General features: G+C 42.1%; 1 protein-coding gene across 2 annotated transcripts in view; it reads right to left on the reverse strand.

The window, feature by feature from the left end:
• Positions 1 to 21,664, reverse strand: part of GABBR2 (gamma-aminobutyric acid type B receptor subunit 2) — a 420,187-nt gene that overhangs the window by 231,618 nt on the left and 166,905 nt on the right. For both annotated transcript variants that reach the window (XM_004048340.5, XM_055350040.2), the window contains exon 3: positions 20,145 to 20,315. In XM_004048340.5, coding sequence (XP_004048388.2) covers positions 20,145 to 20,315 — 171 coding nt within the window. The remainder of the gene's footprint in view (positions 1 to 20,144; positions 20,316 to 21,664) is intronic.

Genomic DNA, 21,664 nt, shown 5'->3' on the forward strand with positions numbered 1-21,664 from the left:
TGGGCTGGTCATATAAAATGTTATCATCCAGTCTTCCAGATGAATATCCAAGGTGAAGAATCTAACAGCATCTAGATAAAACAATGAGGGGACTCAAGAAGAACTCACCCATGCTGTAAGCGAATACCAGGTCATGGAAGGCATAAAATGCATATGGAACCTATGAAAACTTTCTGAAACATAAAGGAAACAAACAAGGAACGCAAGCAAAGAAAGAATATCATCTCTAAAAAGAATTGCTGTAGGAAATAAAAGTAAATTGTAATACCCATTTTGTATTTCATGGAGGTTAAAGAAAATCTGGATTCTAAATCTAAAAAATAAAATATACGAGAAAAGAAACTGAGATAAAAGAAACCAGGCATAGTTAATATAATAATGACTGGAAATGAATAATGTTATGAGAATTTTAAGAAGCATTAGAAGCAACAAGGAGCAGAATTTAATTGTAAAAAAAAAACTGATGAATATTGTGGAGGACAGTCTTGAGATGTTCTCTCACAATGTGAAGGAAAAGGACTAAGATTAAAATGACCAGAGAGAAAACAAAAATATGGAGAATAAACTACAAAGGCTCACTCATGAATTATTGATATTTCTAAAAAAGATATCAGAACAAAAGAGTAATAATTAAAGATATAATAAAAGAAAACTAATGCAATCAGAAGAAAGACCAGATTCTTCGAATAAAAATGTAATCATATTTTAGACAAAACAAAAATCAGCTATGCGCCGTTTTTTCTTTATGAGTATCAAAAATAAAGAAAGAATCCTACAAGCAACTGGTACAGGCGACTAAAAAACTTTATCTCCAAAGGAACCAAATCAGACTGCATCAGACTTTATTACAACATTGATGTAATGTCTAGAGAGCTTATGATCATAGAAATTTATACTTAGATAACTTGTCATTCATAGGCAAAGATACAGAGAGAAATTGTGATTTATGCAAGGGCATAGATATAAAACTCATAAGACCTTCCTGAAAAACAAAAGATATACTCATGCCACAGAGAGATAAATCAAAAGACATAACTCATGAAACTGACTCATGTCAGAAGAAATTAGTCATGTAAATATGGATTTGAATCTTAAAATCATAGTTATTGTAGTATAGTTTCAAAATAAAGTGAACATCTCAAATAGCAACTGAAAAAAGCATATCCACAATGTAAAGAGTAAAATCAAATTAAAACTCAGATTATAACAATACAGAATTAGAGGCAGTGAGGGATGGAGAGTAAACAAGTGTACTGATTTATGTAACTTACAATAGATATTGTTGCATTTCTAGGTTGGCACTTAGGGAAGTAGAAGACCGATATTTTAAACTTAAAGTACAATTGTAGCATAGTTTTATTATAATGAGGATGAGACATTATTTAGCTGAAACTATAGGATTTCATCAAAGCTGTAATCAAAGACATTTATATGCTTAAATACGCTTAATAGCAACCAAAACAAGAGTAAAAAATAAATATGCAAATTAAGAAGTTAGAAGAAGAATGGTGAAAGAAACCTACATATAAAGGGAAGGTATTATTCAGGAGAAAAGCAGAAGAAAATAAATTAAGAAGTAGATAAATCAAAGCACAGCCAGTAAGAATCCAAGAGCTGGTCCTTTGGTTAAAAAACAAGATAATGGGATGCTGTACTGAAGACTTAACTTGTGTTTTTCTGCTATCTTCTTTAGCAAGAGAAATGTCTGAAAAGATGAGTAATCTTTAAAGGAGAAGCAAGTAGACCTCCCCCACTGCCTCAAGCAATCAAGTAGCTGCTTTAAGAAGGAGGATAAACATGTAGCTCTATTACGTAGCAAAATGGAATAACAGGACCATTTGGGAGTAGAGCTCTAATAGGAACCCTCTCTGACCTGTGGGGATGTGGATATCTGAAGAGAAAGCCAACAGAAGTTCTAGATCTATAGGAGGGGCTTGAGGATGCTAGGAAGTGCAACCGGGAACCTAGATTAGCAGCAGTAACCAGTCGGACCAGTGTCCACAGCACACTCAAGTGGCAGCAGGAAGCAACGGCTGCAGAATGCTGGCTCTCCCAGCTTTCCATTAGAAAACCCACCAGAGTTGTTGGTCATTTTAGAGAGGGGTGATACTTCAAGACAGAGACACTGACCCTAGTGTATCTGGCAGATGGAGTGCTTGATCCAGGTTTAATTTCTAATTTCATTTGAAAAAATAATAAAAAATGTAACCATTTCTTTCCCACAGAATTTAAGATGTTAATTACATCAATAAAAGAAGCAAACTATCTAATCAAGGGGAAAAGTGAGAAAAACAAGAAAGGGCATATAACAAAAAAACAGAGTCTTTAAAAATTGTCCTGAAATATATGCTAATAAATTTGAAGATCCCAAAGAAATGGACTATTTTCCAGAAAATATGTTACTAAATCCATTTAAGGAGTATAAAGCCAAAATCAATAAGCATGGAAGAAGCTACAGAGATAACTTGTAAAAAGGGCAGACTGAAAAATGTAAAATCCTGGATGGTTTCATAGACACACCTTTTTATTTTCAAAGAGCAGTTAATTCGTATCTGTAAACTGTATAGGGCACCTAAAAACATGGAAAGCTTTCCAACTTTTGTCATAAAACTAGAATATTCCTGAAAACTAAACCTGACAAAGACGGCACAATCATGGCAAAATATAAATTATCATACGTACTTACAGAAAAAAATAGATGAATTGGTTAAAAGAAAAACAAACAGCACAACAAACAGTGGAATGCCAATATGGTTTAATGTAAATATGAATGCCAGACCCATTTATCCAATAGCCTATTCAACCTCTCCATCTGGATATTCAACAGGCGTATCTAAACTGTTGACCCCCTTCAAGGAAACTTGCTCCTCTGCACTCTCCCTCAAGTTGAGAAGTGATAACTCATTCTGTCCAGTTGCTCAGATCAAAAACTTTGGCGCCATCTTTGATGCCTCACTGTTTATCACTCACACACTCATTCATTCCATCAGGAAATCTTGTCAGCTCTACTGTCAAAAATATCTAGAATCTGGTTGATTTTCATTATCTAGTTCAAGTCACCACCACCCTCTACTCGGTGGTGCCAAAAGCACCACTTTTAAAAACCTAAGTCAGATAAAATCCCTCTTATTGAAAAAAAAACTCTCCAGTAGTCCAGAAAGAAATCCATACTACAATGGTCAGTCGATTTCAACAAGGGTGCCAAGACCATTTAATGAAGAAATAATAATCTTTTCAACAAATGGTCCTGGGACAATTGAATAGCTTCATATGAAAGAATGAAGTTGGAACCTTACCTCACACCAAATATAAAAGTTAACTCAAAAGAGATCAAAGATCAGGGATTGTATCTGACTATAAAATTCTTAGAAGGAAGCATGGGCTGAAGTATTCATGACCTTGAATTAGACAATGGTCTCTTAAATATGACATCAAAAGTAAAAGCAGCAAAAGAAAAAAAGATAGATTTGACCTCACTAAAATTAAAAACTTTTGTGCAAAAAAACACCATTAAGAAAGTAAAAAGAACCCTTAGAATGGGAGAAAATATTTGCAAGTCACCTATCTGATATGATCTAATCCAGAATATGTAAAGAATGCTTACAACTCAATAACAAAAAGACAAACAACCCAATTAAAAATTGGACAAAGGATTTGAATAGGCATATCTCCAAAGAGGATATACAAATAGCTAATAAGCACATGAACACGTGTTCAATATCATTATTCATTAGAGAAATGCACATCAAAACCACAATGAGACACCATGTCACACCCACTAAGATGGTTATAATCTCTTTTTAAAATGGAAAATAACAAGTGTTTGCAAGGATGTGGAGAAACTGGAACCCTCATACCTTGCTGGTGGGAATGTAAATGGTATATCCATTGATGCAAACCAGAAAATGGCTTGGCAGTTTCTCAAAATGTTAAACGTAGAGTTACCAAATGACCCAGCAATTCCACTTCTAGGTGTAAATCCAAGAGAAATGAAAACATACATCCCCACAAAAACTTGTACACAATGTTCATGGCACCATTATTCATAATAGTCAAAAGTAGAAACAACTGAAATGTCCATCAACTGATGAATGATAAAATGTGTTACATCCACAAATTGGAATATTATTTGTCCATAAAAAAGAAAGGAAGTACTGATATATGCTACAACATGGATGAACCTTGAAAACATTATGCTAAGTGAAATAAGTTAACACAAATGCCACATATTTTGTAATTCCATTTATATGAAATGTCATTATAGGCAAATCTATAGAGACAGAAAGTAGATTAACAGCTGGGGGCCGGAGAAAATGAGTGGCTGCTAATGGATGTGGAATTTCTTTTTGGAGTGATGAAATATTCTCAAATTACATAGTGGTAATTGTTGCACATTATTGTGTATATACTGAAAACCATTTAATTGTACGCTTTAAAATGGTGGACTTTATGGTATGTGAATTTTTTCCCAATAAAAACAAAACCCAAAACATTCTCCAATAGTTTCCCAACTGACTCAAAGTATAAGCCAAAGTCTTCACAAATATCCTAAAAGAACCACAAATCTCTTGCCCCACCTCCACTCCACACCAACCACTCTACTTCTCCCACACCCACCCTGTTCCAGTCATCATAGCCTTCCTGACATTGCTCCAGCACTTCCAGAGTCCCTCCCACCTCAGGACCTTTGTGCATCTGTTCTCTCTGCCTGGAACCCTCTTCTCTCAGGTCTCCTTATAACCTGCCCCTCACTGCTTTCAGGTGGCTGCCCAAACATCACCTCTTTGAGGCTCTCCTTGACTTCACCACTCTCTGCATGGGATTTCCTACTCCCTTAACTTTACTTTATCTCCCTAGCACTTGTTATCATCTGACATATTTTAAATTTATTTGCTCATTATTTTTTTAAATCATTTGTTTCCTCCACTAGAATGTAAGCTCCTTGAGGGCAGGGACTTTGTTTCACTCACTGATGTGTCTACAGCACCTAGAATGGTGACCAACACAAGCTAGGCACTCAATACATATGTCTTAAATGAATGAATGTATCACCAAATGGGTACAAGGAAACTGATGACTATAATTTGTCACGCTAACAGATCAAAGTAAAAATCCATAGCTATCAATACAAATTCTAAAAAGGCATCTGACATTTTAGCATGCATAGCTAAATAGGTACAAACACTGAGTAAATAAAAATAGAATATCCCTTGAGATGATGAGGAATATCTGCTCTTCTAACAGACATCAAACCTTACTAAGAGCATTCTCATTAAAGTCAAGGACAAGGCAAGAATACCCACTGTTATCACTATTTTAAAATATAACTCTAGAACATCCAGTGAATGAAGCAATATTAACGACAATAACATATATTATTCATGTTAATAATATATAATAATATTATATATATTATATATATATGTATATATAAAATAGTGGGTATTCACTCCTTTGGACACTGTTCTAAGCCCTAAATGCTTTACATGTGTTAGCTGTTTTAATACTCATGACACCTAAGGTTATATTAGCATTTCCCCATTATCAGGGACACAGAAAAATTAAACAACTTGCCCAAAGTCACCCAGCTGGAAAGTAGCTGAGTTGGAATTAGAACCCAGACGGTCATTCTGCTATGACTGTCATTTACCACTATGCAGTACCGCCTCAATGAAAAATGATGAAAATAAAGATACCATAATGCTGGAAAATAGAAAGCAAGTTTATTCTTGCTCCAGATGTTATTATATCTACCTAGAAAATCCAAGAGAATTAAGAGAGGAAAAACTAGCAGAAATAATAGGAGTTCAATGTAGCCAGTCATAAGATGTGGATATATACATCAATAGTTTTCTCATATCCCACCAATAACCACTTAAAAACATCAAGCAAACTAGATCCCATTCCCCAAAGCAATAATAAATGTAAAATGCCTGATAATAAACCTAACTGTTCATGCAAAGGACCTGTATGAAGAAAATGACAAAACTTTGCTGAGGATCCAACAAGAAACGTTCCATATGCATGAGTGGGAAGACATGGTATTATAAAGATGTCAACTCTTCTACAAATTAATTAAAGTAACTAAAATTCAAACAAAAATGCCAAGAATTAAACTGGTGAAAATGAAGGCAATTGTTAACAAAGAAAGGAGAGCTGCACATTAAACCATATTATAAAGGAACCCTGAGGTACCCATTCCAGCATAGACAGATTAATGGAACAAAATGTAAAAACTCAGCAACAGTCAAAAGCTGCACCGTCCAAGACAGTAGCCATCAGCCACATGTGATTATCAAGCGCTTGAAATCCTAATGACACATGTTGAAATGATAGCATTTTGGATATGTTGTATTAAATAAATTATTAAATTAATGTTACCTGTTTCTTTTTACTTTATAAAATGTGGCTACTAGAAAATTTAAAATTATATATGTTGGTTTGCATTATATTTCAATCATACAGAACTGGCCTAAAGCATATGCAAAAGTGTAATATATTATTTTCTAAAGATAAAATTTAGCATAGGCATTTTAAGTAAATCAGAAAAAGATATATTAAGTGCTGAAAGAAAAATTGAGTGACTATAATGGCAGGAGAGGAAAGGTTGATATTTCAGACCATATACTGAAATTCCAGATAAACTGAAGAATGAAGTAAAAAATATACTAGAAGAAAACATAGGTATGTATTTACAAAAATTTTGGAGATGGGAAGAGCTTGTCAAGCATAATGGAAAGGTGAAAAAAATGGTCTTGATAAATTTAACTGTATAACACACTAAATTTTTCAATAGATCAACTAATATCAAAAACAAAATTAAATGTCACATGAAACATGGAGAAATATCTTAACAAATGTGACAAAAGGCTGCTCTGATACCCTTACTTTATAAAGAGCTCTTATAAATCAGTAAAAAAAAGAACAGTCTAATGGGAAAAAGTGCCAACAACATGAACAGCCAATTTACAAAAGGAGAAACAGAAATGAGAAATATTCTTAGTAAAAAAGAAATTCAATCTCAATAGTAATGAAAAAATGCAAATTAAAATAGCAATTGCCAAAAATCAGAAAAGAATAATACACAATATTGGCAGGGAATGCTCCCGTATACTGCTATGAAACTCTAAATTGGTATGATCTTTCTGGAGGACAATTTGGCAATATGTACAAAAGGTTCAAAAATGTGCATATGCTATTTCTAGGAATTAACTTCAGAAAATAATCAGAGATCTTCCCACAAAAGTACGAGTTTACTGCATTATTTATAATCAGTAAAAATTGGCAACTACCTCCATGTTCAATAATGGTGGCCTTCTTGAGTAACTGATGGCATACGCACAGGGTAGAATAGTTTAAACAGGAATTGGATAAAGATGGTGAGAGCAAACACACATCTACCTCCTGTCCCATCCCCAAATCCTTGAAATGGCCGGCCAAAAAAATGTTAAGAAAAAAAAAATCCCAATAGTTTCGGAAAAAAGAAGAAGACCGTTCATGGACAGGATATTTGCAGAATTGTTGGAATATAGAAAGAAAGGGAACAGACTGTAGGATAAATATGACTGGAGGCAAATACAATTCAAAACACATCAGGGCTATGGCACAGATTGGAGTCAAGTCAAGAAGCACTGTAGCCATTAGGAGTCACGGTGACGGAGTCACGGAGAACATTTGCTGACCTGGGAAAACATTACCCTTGCATTGCTAAGAAGCCATTTCGATAGCAAGATCATGTATTTATTTACACACATTCATTTATGTGCATTGAAAAAATGGTAAAGACATCAGCCTAGATGTTAATGATGACCTTTCAGTGGGTAGGTTATGGCCAATTTTAAATTTTCCTTTGTGCTCTTTTGTGTTTTCCAAGTTTTCTGCATTGAGTTAATATCCATATTACAATTAAAAACAATAATTAGTATTTTAAAATAAAAATAACCACAAAAAAGAACTTGACATTTTTATGGTAAGAAAGTAACTGTAATCTTATTATTTTTCCTTTGAATTACTGTAGTAACCTCCTGGCTGCTTTCACAGCCTCTGGTCTGCTCCTCCCAATTGGCCCTCAGGACTGCTACTATCTCACTTCTCATTTAAAAACCATCCATGGCTCCCGACTGCTGACAGGTAAAGTCTCAACTTAGAGGCATGCAGGGATCTTCGCCATCCTTCTTGCCTCCTAGCTCATCCTTCCACTTCTCATTCTGTTCATGGAGCTATCGAGCCCCAACAGACTCTTTGCTGTTTCCTGAAGGTTCCACACACCTTCCCAACTCCACTCCTTTGCTCATGCGGCTCTGGCACTACCCAAGCCTGGCAGATGGGCCTTGGGGGAGAAACCACAGCCAGAATGTACCAGAATAGCTCTAGGGAACCTACACACTACAAGATGCACTGCCCTGTCAGCCAAGAGGACCGGCAGAAACAACGTGTCCCGGGAAGGGTGGTAGGAGCAGCGTGAAGGGACAGTGCTCTGTTCTGAGATTCCCAACTTGAGAAAATAATAAAAATTAAATGCAGGATCCCATGGCAAAAATTCCGAAGGACTGTGAAGAGGTCCCCTTGAGACATGGTTGATTGGCCTGTATATTCACCTCCCTGCTTCTGTGGTAGGTGGGGTACAGGGACTTGGGGGGATATTGGCCCCAGACTCCTGGCTTCCTCTTCTTCACAAGGGCAGGCACAAACCGGGGTTCATGTCTATACCTGCCACTTCATGGCTATGAGACCCTGGCATTACTTAATTCTCCCTGAGTGAGTCCGCTCTCTAAAAGGGAGACAGCGCCAGGTGCTGTGGCTCACACCTGTAATACCAGCACTTTGGGAGGCCAAGGTGGGAGGGTCATTTGAGCCCAGAAGTTCGAGACCAGCCTGGGCAACAAAATGAGACTCTGTCTCAACAAAAAATAAAATAAAATAAAAATAACCAGGCGCGGTGGCGTGTGCCTGTAGTCTCAGCTATTCGGGAACCTGAGCCAGAAGATCGCTTGAGCCCAGGAGTTTGAGGCTGCAGTGAGCTACGATTGCACCACTGTACTCCAATCTGGATGATGGAGGGTAACCCCATCTCAAAAAAAAAAATAGGGAGACCACACCATGCTGAATAATTGAACATAACTACCTGGCACACAGTAGGTTCTCAATAACCGGCAGATGAGATTTTAATCACATTTTCCTACTCCCAAGGTCCTGATGTGTGTGTGTATGGAGGGGGAGGGGTTGCTTCGCAAGGCTTGAGTCCTGCCCTGGGAGCCTGGCCTGGGGCTGGGCAGGTGGCACCAGGAAGTGTCCCTGGTGAGGGTGCTGAGGTCACTGTGGATGGTCCTTTTCCCCCAGAGACCTGAAGGATCTCCTGTGGACTGTTTCGAAGAAGGCACACTCAGTCAACGCTATGTTCCAGGATCCTCACAGCTTGAGTGGAGGATATATTTATCTAATATCACATGCCCTCTTGAGCAAAGAGTACAACACTCACCCAGCCCTTCAGGAGCCTGGCGTTGGCACCACAGACCCACGGCCAGTCACCCTAGCCTCTCTGAGCAGGGTCCGTGTGGAGTGGGGAGAAGGACTCCACTCTGAGGACCTGGTGTGGAGTGTTACGGGGGACCATCCACTAGGTCCTGAGGTCTTCCTTTTGAACCAGAAATGGGACAGCCATCTTCTCTCTGCTCTGGAGTAGAGGGAGGAGGAGACTAGTGGGCCATCTGTCCCGAGGGCAGGAGCTCTGAGCCAGACAAAGGCATCCAAGCTCGGACATCTGTCTTCAGCAGGCTTAGCCATGGCAGCCATCACTGAGCAAAACATCCTGGAAACGCTCCAGATGTACACACACTGCTCCAAGATGGCAGAAGCACTAGAAACTGGAGCCCCTGACAGGCGGTGGCTCTCATCTAGGTGGGGTCTTCCCACTCTGCAGGGGTGGGTAGGACAGAGCACTGCTAGTGGGCTGCACTTCCCACGGGGAACATTCACATGAAAGAACAAGTGTTGCTTGAACCCCAGGATCTGTCCCTATGGAGCCTCAGCAGAAGACTGAAGGCCTGTGGGGCTGATTCTTGACATTGATCAAATGCCTTTCCCATTGATTATCTGCTTTAGATCAGAGCTTCAAGGAGAAGTCTATTGCCAGTCCCACTCCCCACCCTTCACCCATCTATCCTCATGAGTTAAATAAACAGGCGGCTAAGTGCTTTTTATTCATCCTAGTGGTCCCCAAACTTCAGTCACTCCTGCACCTCTTAGAGGCCATTTCACCATGTCTGTGCACCACCCGTGTAAGCATTAATTAGTATTTTCAATTGAACGGTCTCACTTTTTAAACAGGGATTCCATCCTAAGCACTAACATCCATGAAGTACAGTTTTGATGTGCTAGTCATCATTTTACTTTTTCCTAGTGTATAATAACACAAATACAGAGCTATTAAAATTGTACAAAAATCATATCACATATTTAAACCATGCTCTGGGAAATAATGGACCTCCCCTAACCCTTCAAATGCCAAAGAGGCTGCCATAAACAACCACCAAGGTCTGGACAGGACAGATAAGAAGCTTTTCCTGCTGGCTGACCCACAGGCCTGGCCCCTTGCAGAGATCGAGGGAAGAGCACAGAGAAGGAGAGGATGCTTGCTTGGGCAGGCAGCCAAGTCATCTAAAAGCATTAGCAAGTTCTTCAGATAAAAGTTGGGGCCAGAGGTGGGGCACTAGTACCATTAGGATTAGAATCTGATCCATCGGGAGTCCCCTCTGTCTCCTAATGATAAAAGATCTACAGATACGCTGGCAGCCCAGGTGATCCTGCAGCCAGGAGGGATGCCAAGGGCAGAGCTCAGAGGTGGCTCAGCCCTCCAAGTGTGCTTGGCCTTGTTCTTAGCTAAAGTGAGCTTGGGAGCACAGTGGTCCCACCTGAAGGCTGTCCATTCCTTCAGTGCAGTGGTTCTCACGCTCTAGCTGCATCAAAATCATAAAGCTGAGCCCATCCCACAGTGTCTGATTCACTGGGGCTGGGACAGAGCCCAAGTGGTCCTGCTGATGATGCTGGTCCAGGGACCACACTTTGAGAACGACTGGTGTAGAAGTCAGTATTGCCCAATCCTGAAGAGAGAGGATTCTGAAGCATTCACAACTCAGGAAAAAATTCTTCCAGGATGACAAATTCAGGAAAATTAACTTGGACACAAACTACCGTGTGTGCATTCCCAAAGCCCAACACCTACATCACCTATAAGCAAGCACGTGGCAGGTTCCTGGGGACTGTTGATGCCAATGGCTGGTCCAGAACTTTCCATTGAGATCTCTAGAAGAATTTCCACCAACAAACAATGTCACATCCAAAAAATACGTCAAGTTAAGAAATGGTGGCATGACCTGAGTGGAATTCTGCAGGAGTCAGACTTGCTGACTCTGCCAGAACTGCCTGGCCCTTTGCAACCATCCCCCCTTGCCAAGTTGTCATCTGTCCCACCAAAGGGGCCTCGGATCAACTCCTTTAAAGTTACTGCTTACTCTTCCAGAGCAGTATCCTGGGAGACACTCCTGCAGGGGAGGACAGGGAGACCCTGGGCTTGCATCTAACCTAGGAGTCACCCTTGTTAGAATCATCCGTAATTCCCTGCTGCTCTTCCAGATGGCCCGGGTGACTCAGGCAGGAGGCAGTCAAGAGAGGGAATGGACTCTTCACAAGCCTGGATGCTGGGGCTGGGGTTTCTCTGCACCCCTTATACCTTCATCTCACCATCCCAGGAACAGGTGGACTCAGGACAACAGGAGGGAAAGAGCTGCATTTGTCCCTAAGAATCTGGCCTAATGGATCAAGAATCATGTACTGAAATCCTCACTGAATACACCTGCACCAGGGAGCATGCAGGGTGAGGGGACACAGGGATCTGCTGTGGCTCTCATTCATCATCTCATCTCATCTCCTATCCAGTGACAGTGGGTGAGAGATCAGGAAGCAAATGGTGTCTTGTGCTGCATCATGCAAAGAACTGGTATGGTGAGAAAAATGAGGAGGAAGAACACAGAGACGGCACACCTGGAGCCAGCTGGGGAGGTTGAGCCAGATGGAGGGCAGGATGTTCCTGCCAAGAGAGAAGCCAGCATTGAGGTGTGGCTGGACCAAAGGGGCAAAGGAAGAAGTGACTGCAGGTGAGACAGAGGAGGAGGCCTCAGAGAGACCATAAAGGGTCTCGAGCCATGCTAAGGAGCTTGTTCCTGCTCAGAGCAGCAGGAGAGGATGATGATTCTAACAAGGGTGGCTTTTAGATTAGATGCAAGCCCAGGGTCTCCCCATCCTCCCCTGCAGGAGTGACTCCCAGGCTACTACTCTGGAAGAGTAAGCAGCAACTTTAGAGGAGTTGACCCAAGGCCCTTTTGGTGGGGCAGATGGCAACTTAGCAAGGGGTAAAGGTTTCAAAGGGCCAGGCAGGGCCCTGGAGGGCCTGAAAGGGCAGGTGCTTTGAAGAGGAAGCTCTGCAGATGGTGACCTTTTGGTCTTGGGCAGATTAAGGGCCTCACCTCAGTGGGGCCTGCCACTTGAGAGAGGTCACCAGTATGGAAAGGTCAGCCTCAGAAGCCTCGAGATCACTGAGGACCAGTGACTAGGTGGGGAGTCTTGGAGCTTGGAGGGAGAAAAGGGAAAGGCAGCCATGCTCATGGCAGGCACAGAAACTCAGCCATGCAGTGGGGCTCCTGAATGGGGGCCAGCCACGGGCTAAGGAACCTGATTCTGGATGATAATAAAAATAACAGCTGCCCCTTGCGTGGTGCTGAGGATAAGCCAGGCACTTCTCTTAGTACTTTAAGTATCCTAACACATTGAATCCTCCCAACAACCCTAAGAGGTAGGTGCTATTATTATCCTCATGCTCAAGATGAAAAAAAGATGGCAAAGAAGCCTACGAAAAGATGCTCCACATCATACGACATGAGGGTAATGCAAATTAAAACAACAAGATACCACTGCACATCTATTAGAATGGCCAAACTCCAGAACGCTGACAATACCAAATACTGGAGAGGATGGGGAGTCACAGAAACTCTCATTCATTGCTGGTGGGAATGCAAAATGGTACAGCCACTTTGGAAGACAGTTTGGCGTTTTCTTACAACATGAAACATACCCTTACCATATGATCCAGCAATGGAGCTCCTTGGTATTTACCCAAAGAGCTGAAATCTGATGTCCACAAAAAATCCTGCGCATGGATGTTTAGAGCAGCTTTATTAATAATTGCAAAAAATGAGAAGCCATCAAGATATCCTTCAGCAGATGAATGGATAAACTGTGGTACATCCTGACAATGGATACAGTTGACCCTTGGTAACCACAGGCTCCTCATCCATGGATTCAACCAACCATGGATTGAGGATATTTTTTTTCAGGGGGGCACCGGGGGAGCAGAGTCTCACTCTGTTGCCAGGCTGAAGGACAGTAGTGCCATCTCAGCTCACTGCAACCTCCACCTCTCAGGTTCAAGTGATTCTCCTGCCTCAGCCTCCCAAGTAGCTGGGATTACAGGCGCCCGCTACCATGCCCAGTTAATTTTTTTTGTATTTTTAGTAGAGACAGGGTTTCACCATGTTGGCCAGGCTGGTCTCGAACTCCTGTCCTCAGGTGATCTGCCCACCTCAGTCTCCCAGAGTGCTGGGATTACAGGCATGAGCCACCACACTCAGCCCGGATGGAGGATATTTTAAAAATAAATAAATAAATAAATAACAACAGGGCAACAAAAAATAACACAAAAAAACCCAATGGAGTGTAACAACTGTTTACCTAGCATTTACACTGTATTAGGTATTAAAGGTAATCTAGAGATAATTTAAAGAATATGGGAGGATGTGCATAGGCTATATGCAAACACTACACCATTTTATATCAGTGACTTGAGGATTCTCAGATTTTGGTACCCATGGGGGTCTGGGAACCAATCCCCCATGGTTACTAAGGGACAGCTGTGTTAATTCAACACTAAAACTAAACAAGCTATCAAGCAATGAAAAGACATGGCGGAAAGTTAAATGCGTATTAAAGAAGGGAAATAAGCCAATCTGAAAAGGCTACATTCCGTATGATTCCAACTAAACGACATAATGGAAAAGGCAAAACTATGGGGATCAGTAAAAAGACAGAGGACTTTTAGGGTGGTGAAAATACTCTAATGATACTATAATGATGAATACATGTCATTACAGATTTGTCCAAAACCATTCACTATACCCCACCAAGAGTGAACCCTAATGTAAACTCTGGAGTCTGGGTGATGATGCCCTGTCAATGTAGATTCATCAGTTGTAACAAATGGGCCACTCTGACAGGGATGGTGAGAATGAGGAGGCTGTGCCTGTGTGGGGGCAGGGAGTGTATGGGAAATCTCTGTAACTTACTCTCAATTTTGCTATGAATTTAAAATCCTCTAAAATTAGTCTCTTAAACAAACAAAGCAGAGGCACAAAGAGGCAAGTAATTCTCATGGCCATGTCCCTGGGAGTGGCAGGATCAGGGTCAAAGGCCAGGTCTCCATAAGTTCACACCCTAGAATCCAAAATTCTTTGAGCTAGGAGGGATCTTAGAGGTCAACTGGCCCAATTCTCTTAGCTTACAGAAAGGGAAACTGAGACCCAGAGACAGCAAGTGATTGGCTTACAGGTACTTAAGCACTTAGTTGGTTAGCTGTAACATAGAATTGAGAGCCCAAAGAATAACTTGGTGAGGATGGTTGGGTAGACCATAAGACTTGAAAAGGGGGAGAGACCCAAATGTCTCTGCCTCCCTCTGCTGTCTTTCTAGGCATCCCCTGCCCACTGCCTTCATCTCCACCCCAAGCCCTATCTCCCTCCTGGGCCCGCAGTGCCCATGTGACATCACTCAGCACTCTGGCCTCTCAGCTCCTTGCCCTAAATTCCAGTGACCTGCACCTCCATGCCACAATGGGTCTTCACACATCGCCAGGGTCTGGACTCTCGGTACTTATGCCCCTCTTCTGGCTCTGTCCACAGCCTCCCAACAACCCTCCAGTTCCCTACCGCAGCCCCTCAATGTGCACACGGGTTACCTGCCTGCCTATCCCTCTCCAACACAGACTTCGTGGACCACCCAACTCTTCACACCCCCACTGTTGTCTTCCATCTGGCAGGGCCCCCAGCACTGGACCAAGGCCTCCCTCCACCTTCTCCATCCTGCTCCTCAGTCCCCAGGCCTGCTGAGGGCCACAAGTAGACCGAGGCCACCAGGTAGAATGGGGCTACTTTGAACTCAAGGTCTCCCACCACCAGAGGGCGTCACTTCCATCCTGAGCTCCTGACTCTGAGCCAATTACGCAGGACGTGAGTTCTCAACGCTGGCGACACACTGAAGCCACCTGGAGAGCTTGGACAGGCTCCAACACCAGGGTCGTCCAGTGTGATTGCTCTGGGGATGGCCTGGGCATCAGGATTTTCAAAGCTCCCCAGATGCTCCATCCATACAAGGGATTACCACTCAGCAGTAGAAAGAAACAAACCACTGCCACATGCCACAGCATGATGTGCCTCAAACACTGTGCTAAGTGAAAGAAGCCAGACGCAAAAGACTGCATGTTCTTTAATTCCATTTATATGAAATTTCCAGAAAAGGTAAAACTATTCCTGGGGCTGGGGGGTGGAACTGACTACAAATGGGCACATGGGAATTTTTAGAGTGATGAAGAGTGTTCTAAAACTGGATTGTGGTGATGGTTGCACAAACACATACTTTTTTTTTTTTTTTGAGACAGGGTCTCACTGTCTCCCAAGTTAAAATGTGCAGTAGGGCAATCATAGCTCACTGCAGCCTTAAACTCCTGGGCTCAAGCCTCTCAGGTAGCTGGGACTATAGGTGTGCACCATCATGCCCAGTTAATTTTTGTATTTTTTTTGTAGAGACAGGGCTTTGTCATGTTCTCCAGGCTGGTCTCAAACTCCTGGGCTCAAGCAATCCTTCCACTTTGGCTTCCCAAAGTGATGGAATTATAGGTGTGAGCCACCACACCTGGCCAACATAAAAAATTTATAAAAAATAATTGAACTGTACATTAACAACGGATGAACTGTATGGTATGTAAATTATATCTCAATAAGGCTATTAAAAGTGAAGAAAAGGAAATGGAAGAAAATCCAAAAATGTACATTTTATTTTGTATTAAAATCAAAATTTCCCTGGTGATTCTAGCGAGCAGCCAGAGTTGAAAACACAATGCAGGAAGCCTCATCACTCACCCCCAGGCTGTGTCATTGATCTCTGGTCCTCCACAGCACAGGGCCCATCACAGACCATGGCACATAGGAGGCCACACTGATTTTTTGAGTGAATGGGCCTGCATTTTCAGTTTGCCCCATGAATCACTGGAGAAGCAAATGGCCATTTAGTGAGCACCTACTACACAGAGATCTTTCATTTCTGTTTTCTCACTTAACCATCTCATCTTCAGTACCTGCGAGGTAGGATAAATAGCCCCATTTTACACAAGGGAAAAGTGGATCTCTATGAGGCCTAGGATCTCACAGCCATCACTTAGCAAGGATGGGCTCAGAGATCAGCCCACCTGGTACCAAATCCTTCCTTCTTTTGTCTCATTTACATCTTTCATCCAGAGGGGGCATGGCAGAGCAAGCTGAAACTTTCCAGCAGCCAATTCTCTCCATGGAACCCTGGTCCCAGCAGCAGCTCTAGATCTGATACATCCTAGGGTCAGCATGGGAAAGTGAATTGCCTGGGGTCATGCAGCCATGCTTGGCCAAAGTGGGCCTAGAGATCAGTACCTCGGACCCAAGTCCTGAGCAGCCTCTGGGTTACCATGGGCTTACCTTGAATCTCAGAGGTTGGAGGTGCTCACAGGAACAGCTGGTCCCTAGGTGGGATGGCCCTCAGCCTTCTACCCGCTTCCATAGTCCTAATGCCACAGTAATAAGCTCCGTGGGAGTAAAGCCCCTCCACCACCCCCTCCGACTTCAGGATTTCTTTCACTTGACATTCCTTCCAGTGCACCAGTCCGGAACAGAAGTGCTTGACGTTGCTGATCGACCAGTTTCATAAAAGGAATCCAGTTTCCTTTGCACTCATGAAAAGCTGTTAGCCCCTGGCGAGTTTCCAGGGCCTGCACTCCAGCGATGCAGCCCAGACATTGAGAGAGGGATGCCAAAGCCCTTGGGCACAGAGAGGAGTCAGCTGGGCTGAGAGATTTAAATCAAGAGAGGTCCTTGCCAGCAATACCAGCAAGCAGCATCCTGTCCTCGGGAAACGAGGTTTCCCACTGAGATGCCCTGAAACCCTGGCTGAGGGCCCCGACACGGCTGTGCAAGGGGAAAGATGTGCTACCCAACAGTCAAGACCTGAGATTACCCAGTGAGGACCATGTAGCGAGGACACACAGCAACAGCCTGAGGGTACAGCTTCCAGCCCTGCCTGGGCTCTTTACCAGCATGCGCCCTGGGGCAAGAGACCTCCCACCCTCTGCAAACCTCAGTTTCCCCATCTGTAAAATGGGAACCATCACTCCTCCTTACAGGGTGGCTGTCTGTGAGAGTTTTTGGGAATCTATAAGGTACCCAACCAATGTCAGGGCTCACAATTTACCCCCTTTAGAACCAGTCTGGTGGGAATTTCAAACCTCTTAGGCTATATGCAGGTAGTTCCTATGCAATTCCAGGAAGCTAGAGAAGAAAAGGAGAAATGGGAAGTCTGAACTGAGGAGTTCAGGACCCCAAAATTTAGTCCTGACTTTTCTGTGAACAATCTTTCATGACTTCAGAGGTGCCTTGAAACCTTGAACTTTGTCCCCTTCCCTCTCTGGGCCTTAGTTTCCCCTTCTACAAAATGAGGAGGGTAGGAGATATGTCTCTAAGGGTCCTTCAGGCTCTGACAGCCAAAGATGCTATTAGAAAAACGCAGGTCTGGCCGGGCACAGTGGCTCATGCCACTTTGGGAGCACTTTGGGAAGCCGAGATGAGCAGATCAAGAGGTCAAGAGATCGAGACCATCCTAGCCAATATGGTGAAACCCCGTCTCTACTAAAAATACATAAATTAGCTGGGTGTGGTGGCACGTGTCTGTAGTCCCAGCTACTCGGGAGGCTGAGGCAGGAGAATCGCTTGAACCCAGGAGGCAGAGGTTGCAATGAGCCGAGATTGCGCCAGTGCACTCCAGCCTGGTGACAGAGTGAGACTTCGTCTAAAAAAAAAAAAGAAAAGAAAAGAAAAAGAAAAAAGCAAGTCTCTCCAAATCCTAGCAGAGTCCAGTGTTAATGGGGCCATGGGATGGGGCCTTCTTATCCTCCACCATCCACTTGTTTCACTCTCATTTTAGAATATTTCTCGCTTCTCTATGAAGGCGGCCTTTCAGCAAAAGCCTCTTCAGCATTTGGCAATGAGTCACTCCCGCTGGAGGTCAAGTTCCCTTTGTGCCTCCTCCTAGGGGCTGAGAAACAGAGAGGTGGGAAGATGACGAGCAGTCTTGCCTGGGAAAAGCTTGCCTTGTTTGGATACCCACAGACAGTGGGGCCAAACACTTCCACTTTTCACGCACCTCCAAAAACAACCCTCTCTGTGTATGAACTTTACAGTTTACGAAGCTCTTTCAAATCCATTACTCATTGGATTTTGGCAGAAGCCCTGCAGGGAGGCATGCAAGAAGTTATTGTCCCCATTTTACAGGGGAGGAATCGAAGCTCAGAGAAGCAAGGTAACATCTCCAAGGTCACACAGCCAATGTATGAAGTGGTCTCTCCTTCCCATAGAAGACACAGGGGGCAAGAACCTCAGAAGGTAAGTGCAGAGCTGCAGTGGAAACCAGGTCTGCTGATTACCAGCCCTGTTCTACTCCCAACTTTCTTGCCACCCTGCCCGGCCTTTCCCCATTCCCAGGCTGGCAGGAGGCTGTGTGTCTGCCCCCACCGCTCCAGCTGAGGTCTGTCTAGACCCCTGACTCACACATGGAAATCCTGCACACGGCTAAAGTTTGTTTCTCTTGGGCTGCTAAGAACACTTGGTTTGTCTTGTGTTTTTGGAGGCTCCAAGTATCAAAAGCACACATGGGAATAGAAAGGAAAGTACGAGGCACAAAGCAAATGGGAAAAAAGACAGGAGGCCATTTTGTACTCATCTGAGTGAGGCTAATGTTTCAAATATTTGTTAATATCCACTGTTAGTAAGGATATGTGAAAATGGGAATTTTCAAATGCTGTTGGTGGGACTAGAAATTAGAACTGCCTTTTTGGAAGTCAGTCCTTCTCAAATTTTTAAATGGCCCAGCAATTCCACTTCTAGAAGTCTACTGCCAAGATGCACACCTAGCCATGAGAGTATGGTTGTCCCATTGAAAAGTGGTCAACGTTCAGAGGGGCTGGCTCGGTAAGTTATGATATACCCATCTGACAGAACACCAGGTCCCTTTAAACCATGAGGTTAATCAAGGCCTCTAAGATCTGTTGTAAAGTGAAAAAAGAAATATACATGATATGAAGTCATTTGGCTTTAAAACAAATACATTGAAAAAGTTCTAGGCAGATGAACCCCTAAGTGAAAGCAGGAGTTAACTTTCAGAGAGAAAGCATGATTCAGGTGGCTTGGGACAAAGCAACACTTTTACATTTTTTACTACCCATATTTTGGCTTTTTTTTTTCCACAACAAAACACATACAGAAAACAAAAAAATTGCCTACCATATATTAAGGTGTGTTTGTAAGTCATTTAGAACAAACAAAACTCTATACCCCATCCAAGGTGACATTGGCATCTTCGGTCCAAGCCAGCCCTTCCCCAAAACTCTCCTCACAGATGAACGCACCCCCTGGTAGAACTTTGTGATCTTAGATGATCACGACAGCATCAGTAACAAAGACAAGCCCACAGGGTCACTGAGGGAATAAGCCACACGAGGTAGCCAATAAAAAGAATGAAAGGGAAGGTTCACTCCTGATGATGGTTTCCACCAGTCCTATGCACAGTGAAATTCCTCAGCTACCAGCTCTATTTTGTCAACGGTGAAACAGCTTTGATCGCACTAACCAACACATGCTTAAAAGCCCTGTGACAGTACCCATCCCTGACTAAACCACATTGCCTTTTGCTAGATGACAGCAGCAAGCAGTAAGGCAGGCCGTGTCCACACAAGCCGAGCGTACCTCAGAGAACCTCTGAACGTCTTGCGTCAACGTGCCCACGCGCTTCCACTGGTAGTGCTTGAGCAACTTCAGAATGGCTGGATTCACCGCATTGTCTGATGGGACGGTCCGAAAGAAATAAGGGTATTTTTTCTTATCGGCTAGAACAGGCGTGGTTGCAGCAAAAGAAAGCTGAAAAACACAAAAGAGACAACACTTTTTACTGATGAGCCTCACAGCTGTGACCCAGCATCTTTCCTACTGGAATAGAGACTGTTAGCTTCAACTTAGAGCATAAACACACGGGGACAGATATTTTTAAAACTTTTTTATTGCAAGAGTAACATATCATAATGGAAGGGAAGGTTTAAAAATGCAAAATAACGAGGAAGAAGGGAAAAAATAGCCAATGATCTACCCCTCCCTAAAGAACCATCATTCATGTTATCGTCTATTCCTTCCCAGTCCTTTTTCTATGCACAGTGATTGAATTTTTTAAAAAAGATTCTGAAATCATTCTACATGCACAATTGAACTGTTTTTCCCCATTTAACGGTATCCTTAAAAAGTCTTCGTAAACCTTATAATAGCTGCACAATATTCCAGCATATGAATATACCATAATTTACTGAATCGTTTCTAATTTGGGGTTATTTCGATTATTTCTAATTTGTCATTATCATCATATTATTCTACAGGCATCTTTGTACATAGCATTTTTTGTTTTATATTTTGGGATGTTTCCATAAGATAGAGTCTGTGATGTAAAATTTTCCAGATAAAGAATATGAGTCTTTAAAGATTTATACTTATTTCCAAAAAACATTTTATCGGTTTGCAAATTTACTAGCCAGGAATGATTAGAGGGCCAGTCTCACCACATCTTTGCCAACACAGGGAGTAAAAAATGTTATTCTGTCTAATTTTATAATGATTTATCACCAAATAAAACCCTGAATCATATCGCATTCATGGTTATAGATAATGCTGAACTTTTCCCTATGGTTATTAGCTAGTAGCATATCCTATTTTAGGAGTTACTTTTTCATGTCCTTTGTTTATTTTTTGAGTGGTATTCTAATGCTTTTCTGATTGAATTTAATGAAGATATTTTATATATATAGCGTTCAAACTCAGGCTATTATAGTTGTTACAAATATCTCAGTTTGTGTTGCCTTTACATTTTATGTGTGTGTATTTTAATTTACACTCGGTAGTCAAAGCTGTCCATCGTTCTCTTTATTATTTCTTCTTTTTCTTTTAAGTGCCAGTTAAGTTGTTAAATTGGATTTTAATTGTCTGTTCCTGAAGGCCCAACCTAAATGTCACCCCTTCCATGACACTTCCTCTGATCTCTGTTCCTTCCCTCAGCCTCAGCCACAGAAGGTAGTTATCAAAGTTTTTGATCTTTGCAGTATGATGGTGAAAAGATGGTATCTTGTTATAGTTCTAATTTGCATTTTTCTTAGTGTGAGTGAAGTTGAATATTTCTATTTTTTATATTAATTTTATTTATATATATATTTATTTATTATTTAGAG

Source organism: Gorilla gorilla, chromosome 13 (assembly GCF_029281585.2).
Source record: "Gorilla gorilla gorilla isolate KB3781 chromosome 13, NHGRI_mGorGor1-v2.1_pri, whole genome shotgun sequence".
In the NCBI taxonomy this organism is placed as follows: domain Eukaryota; kingdom Metazoa; phylum Chordata; class Mammalia; order Primates; family Hominidae; genus Gorilla; species Gorilla gorilla.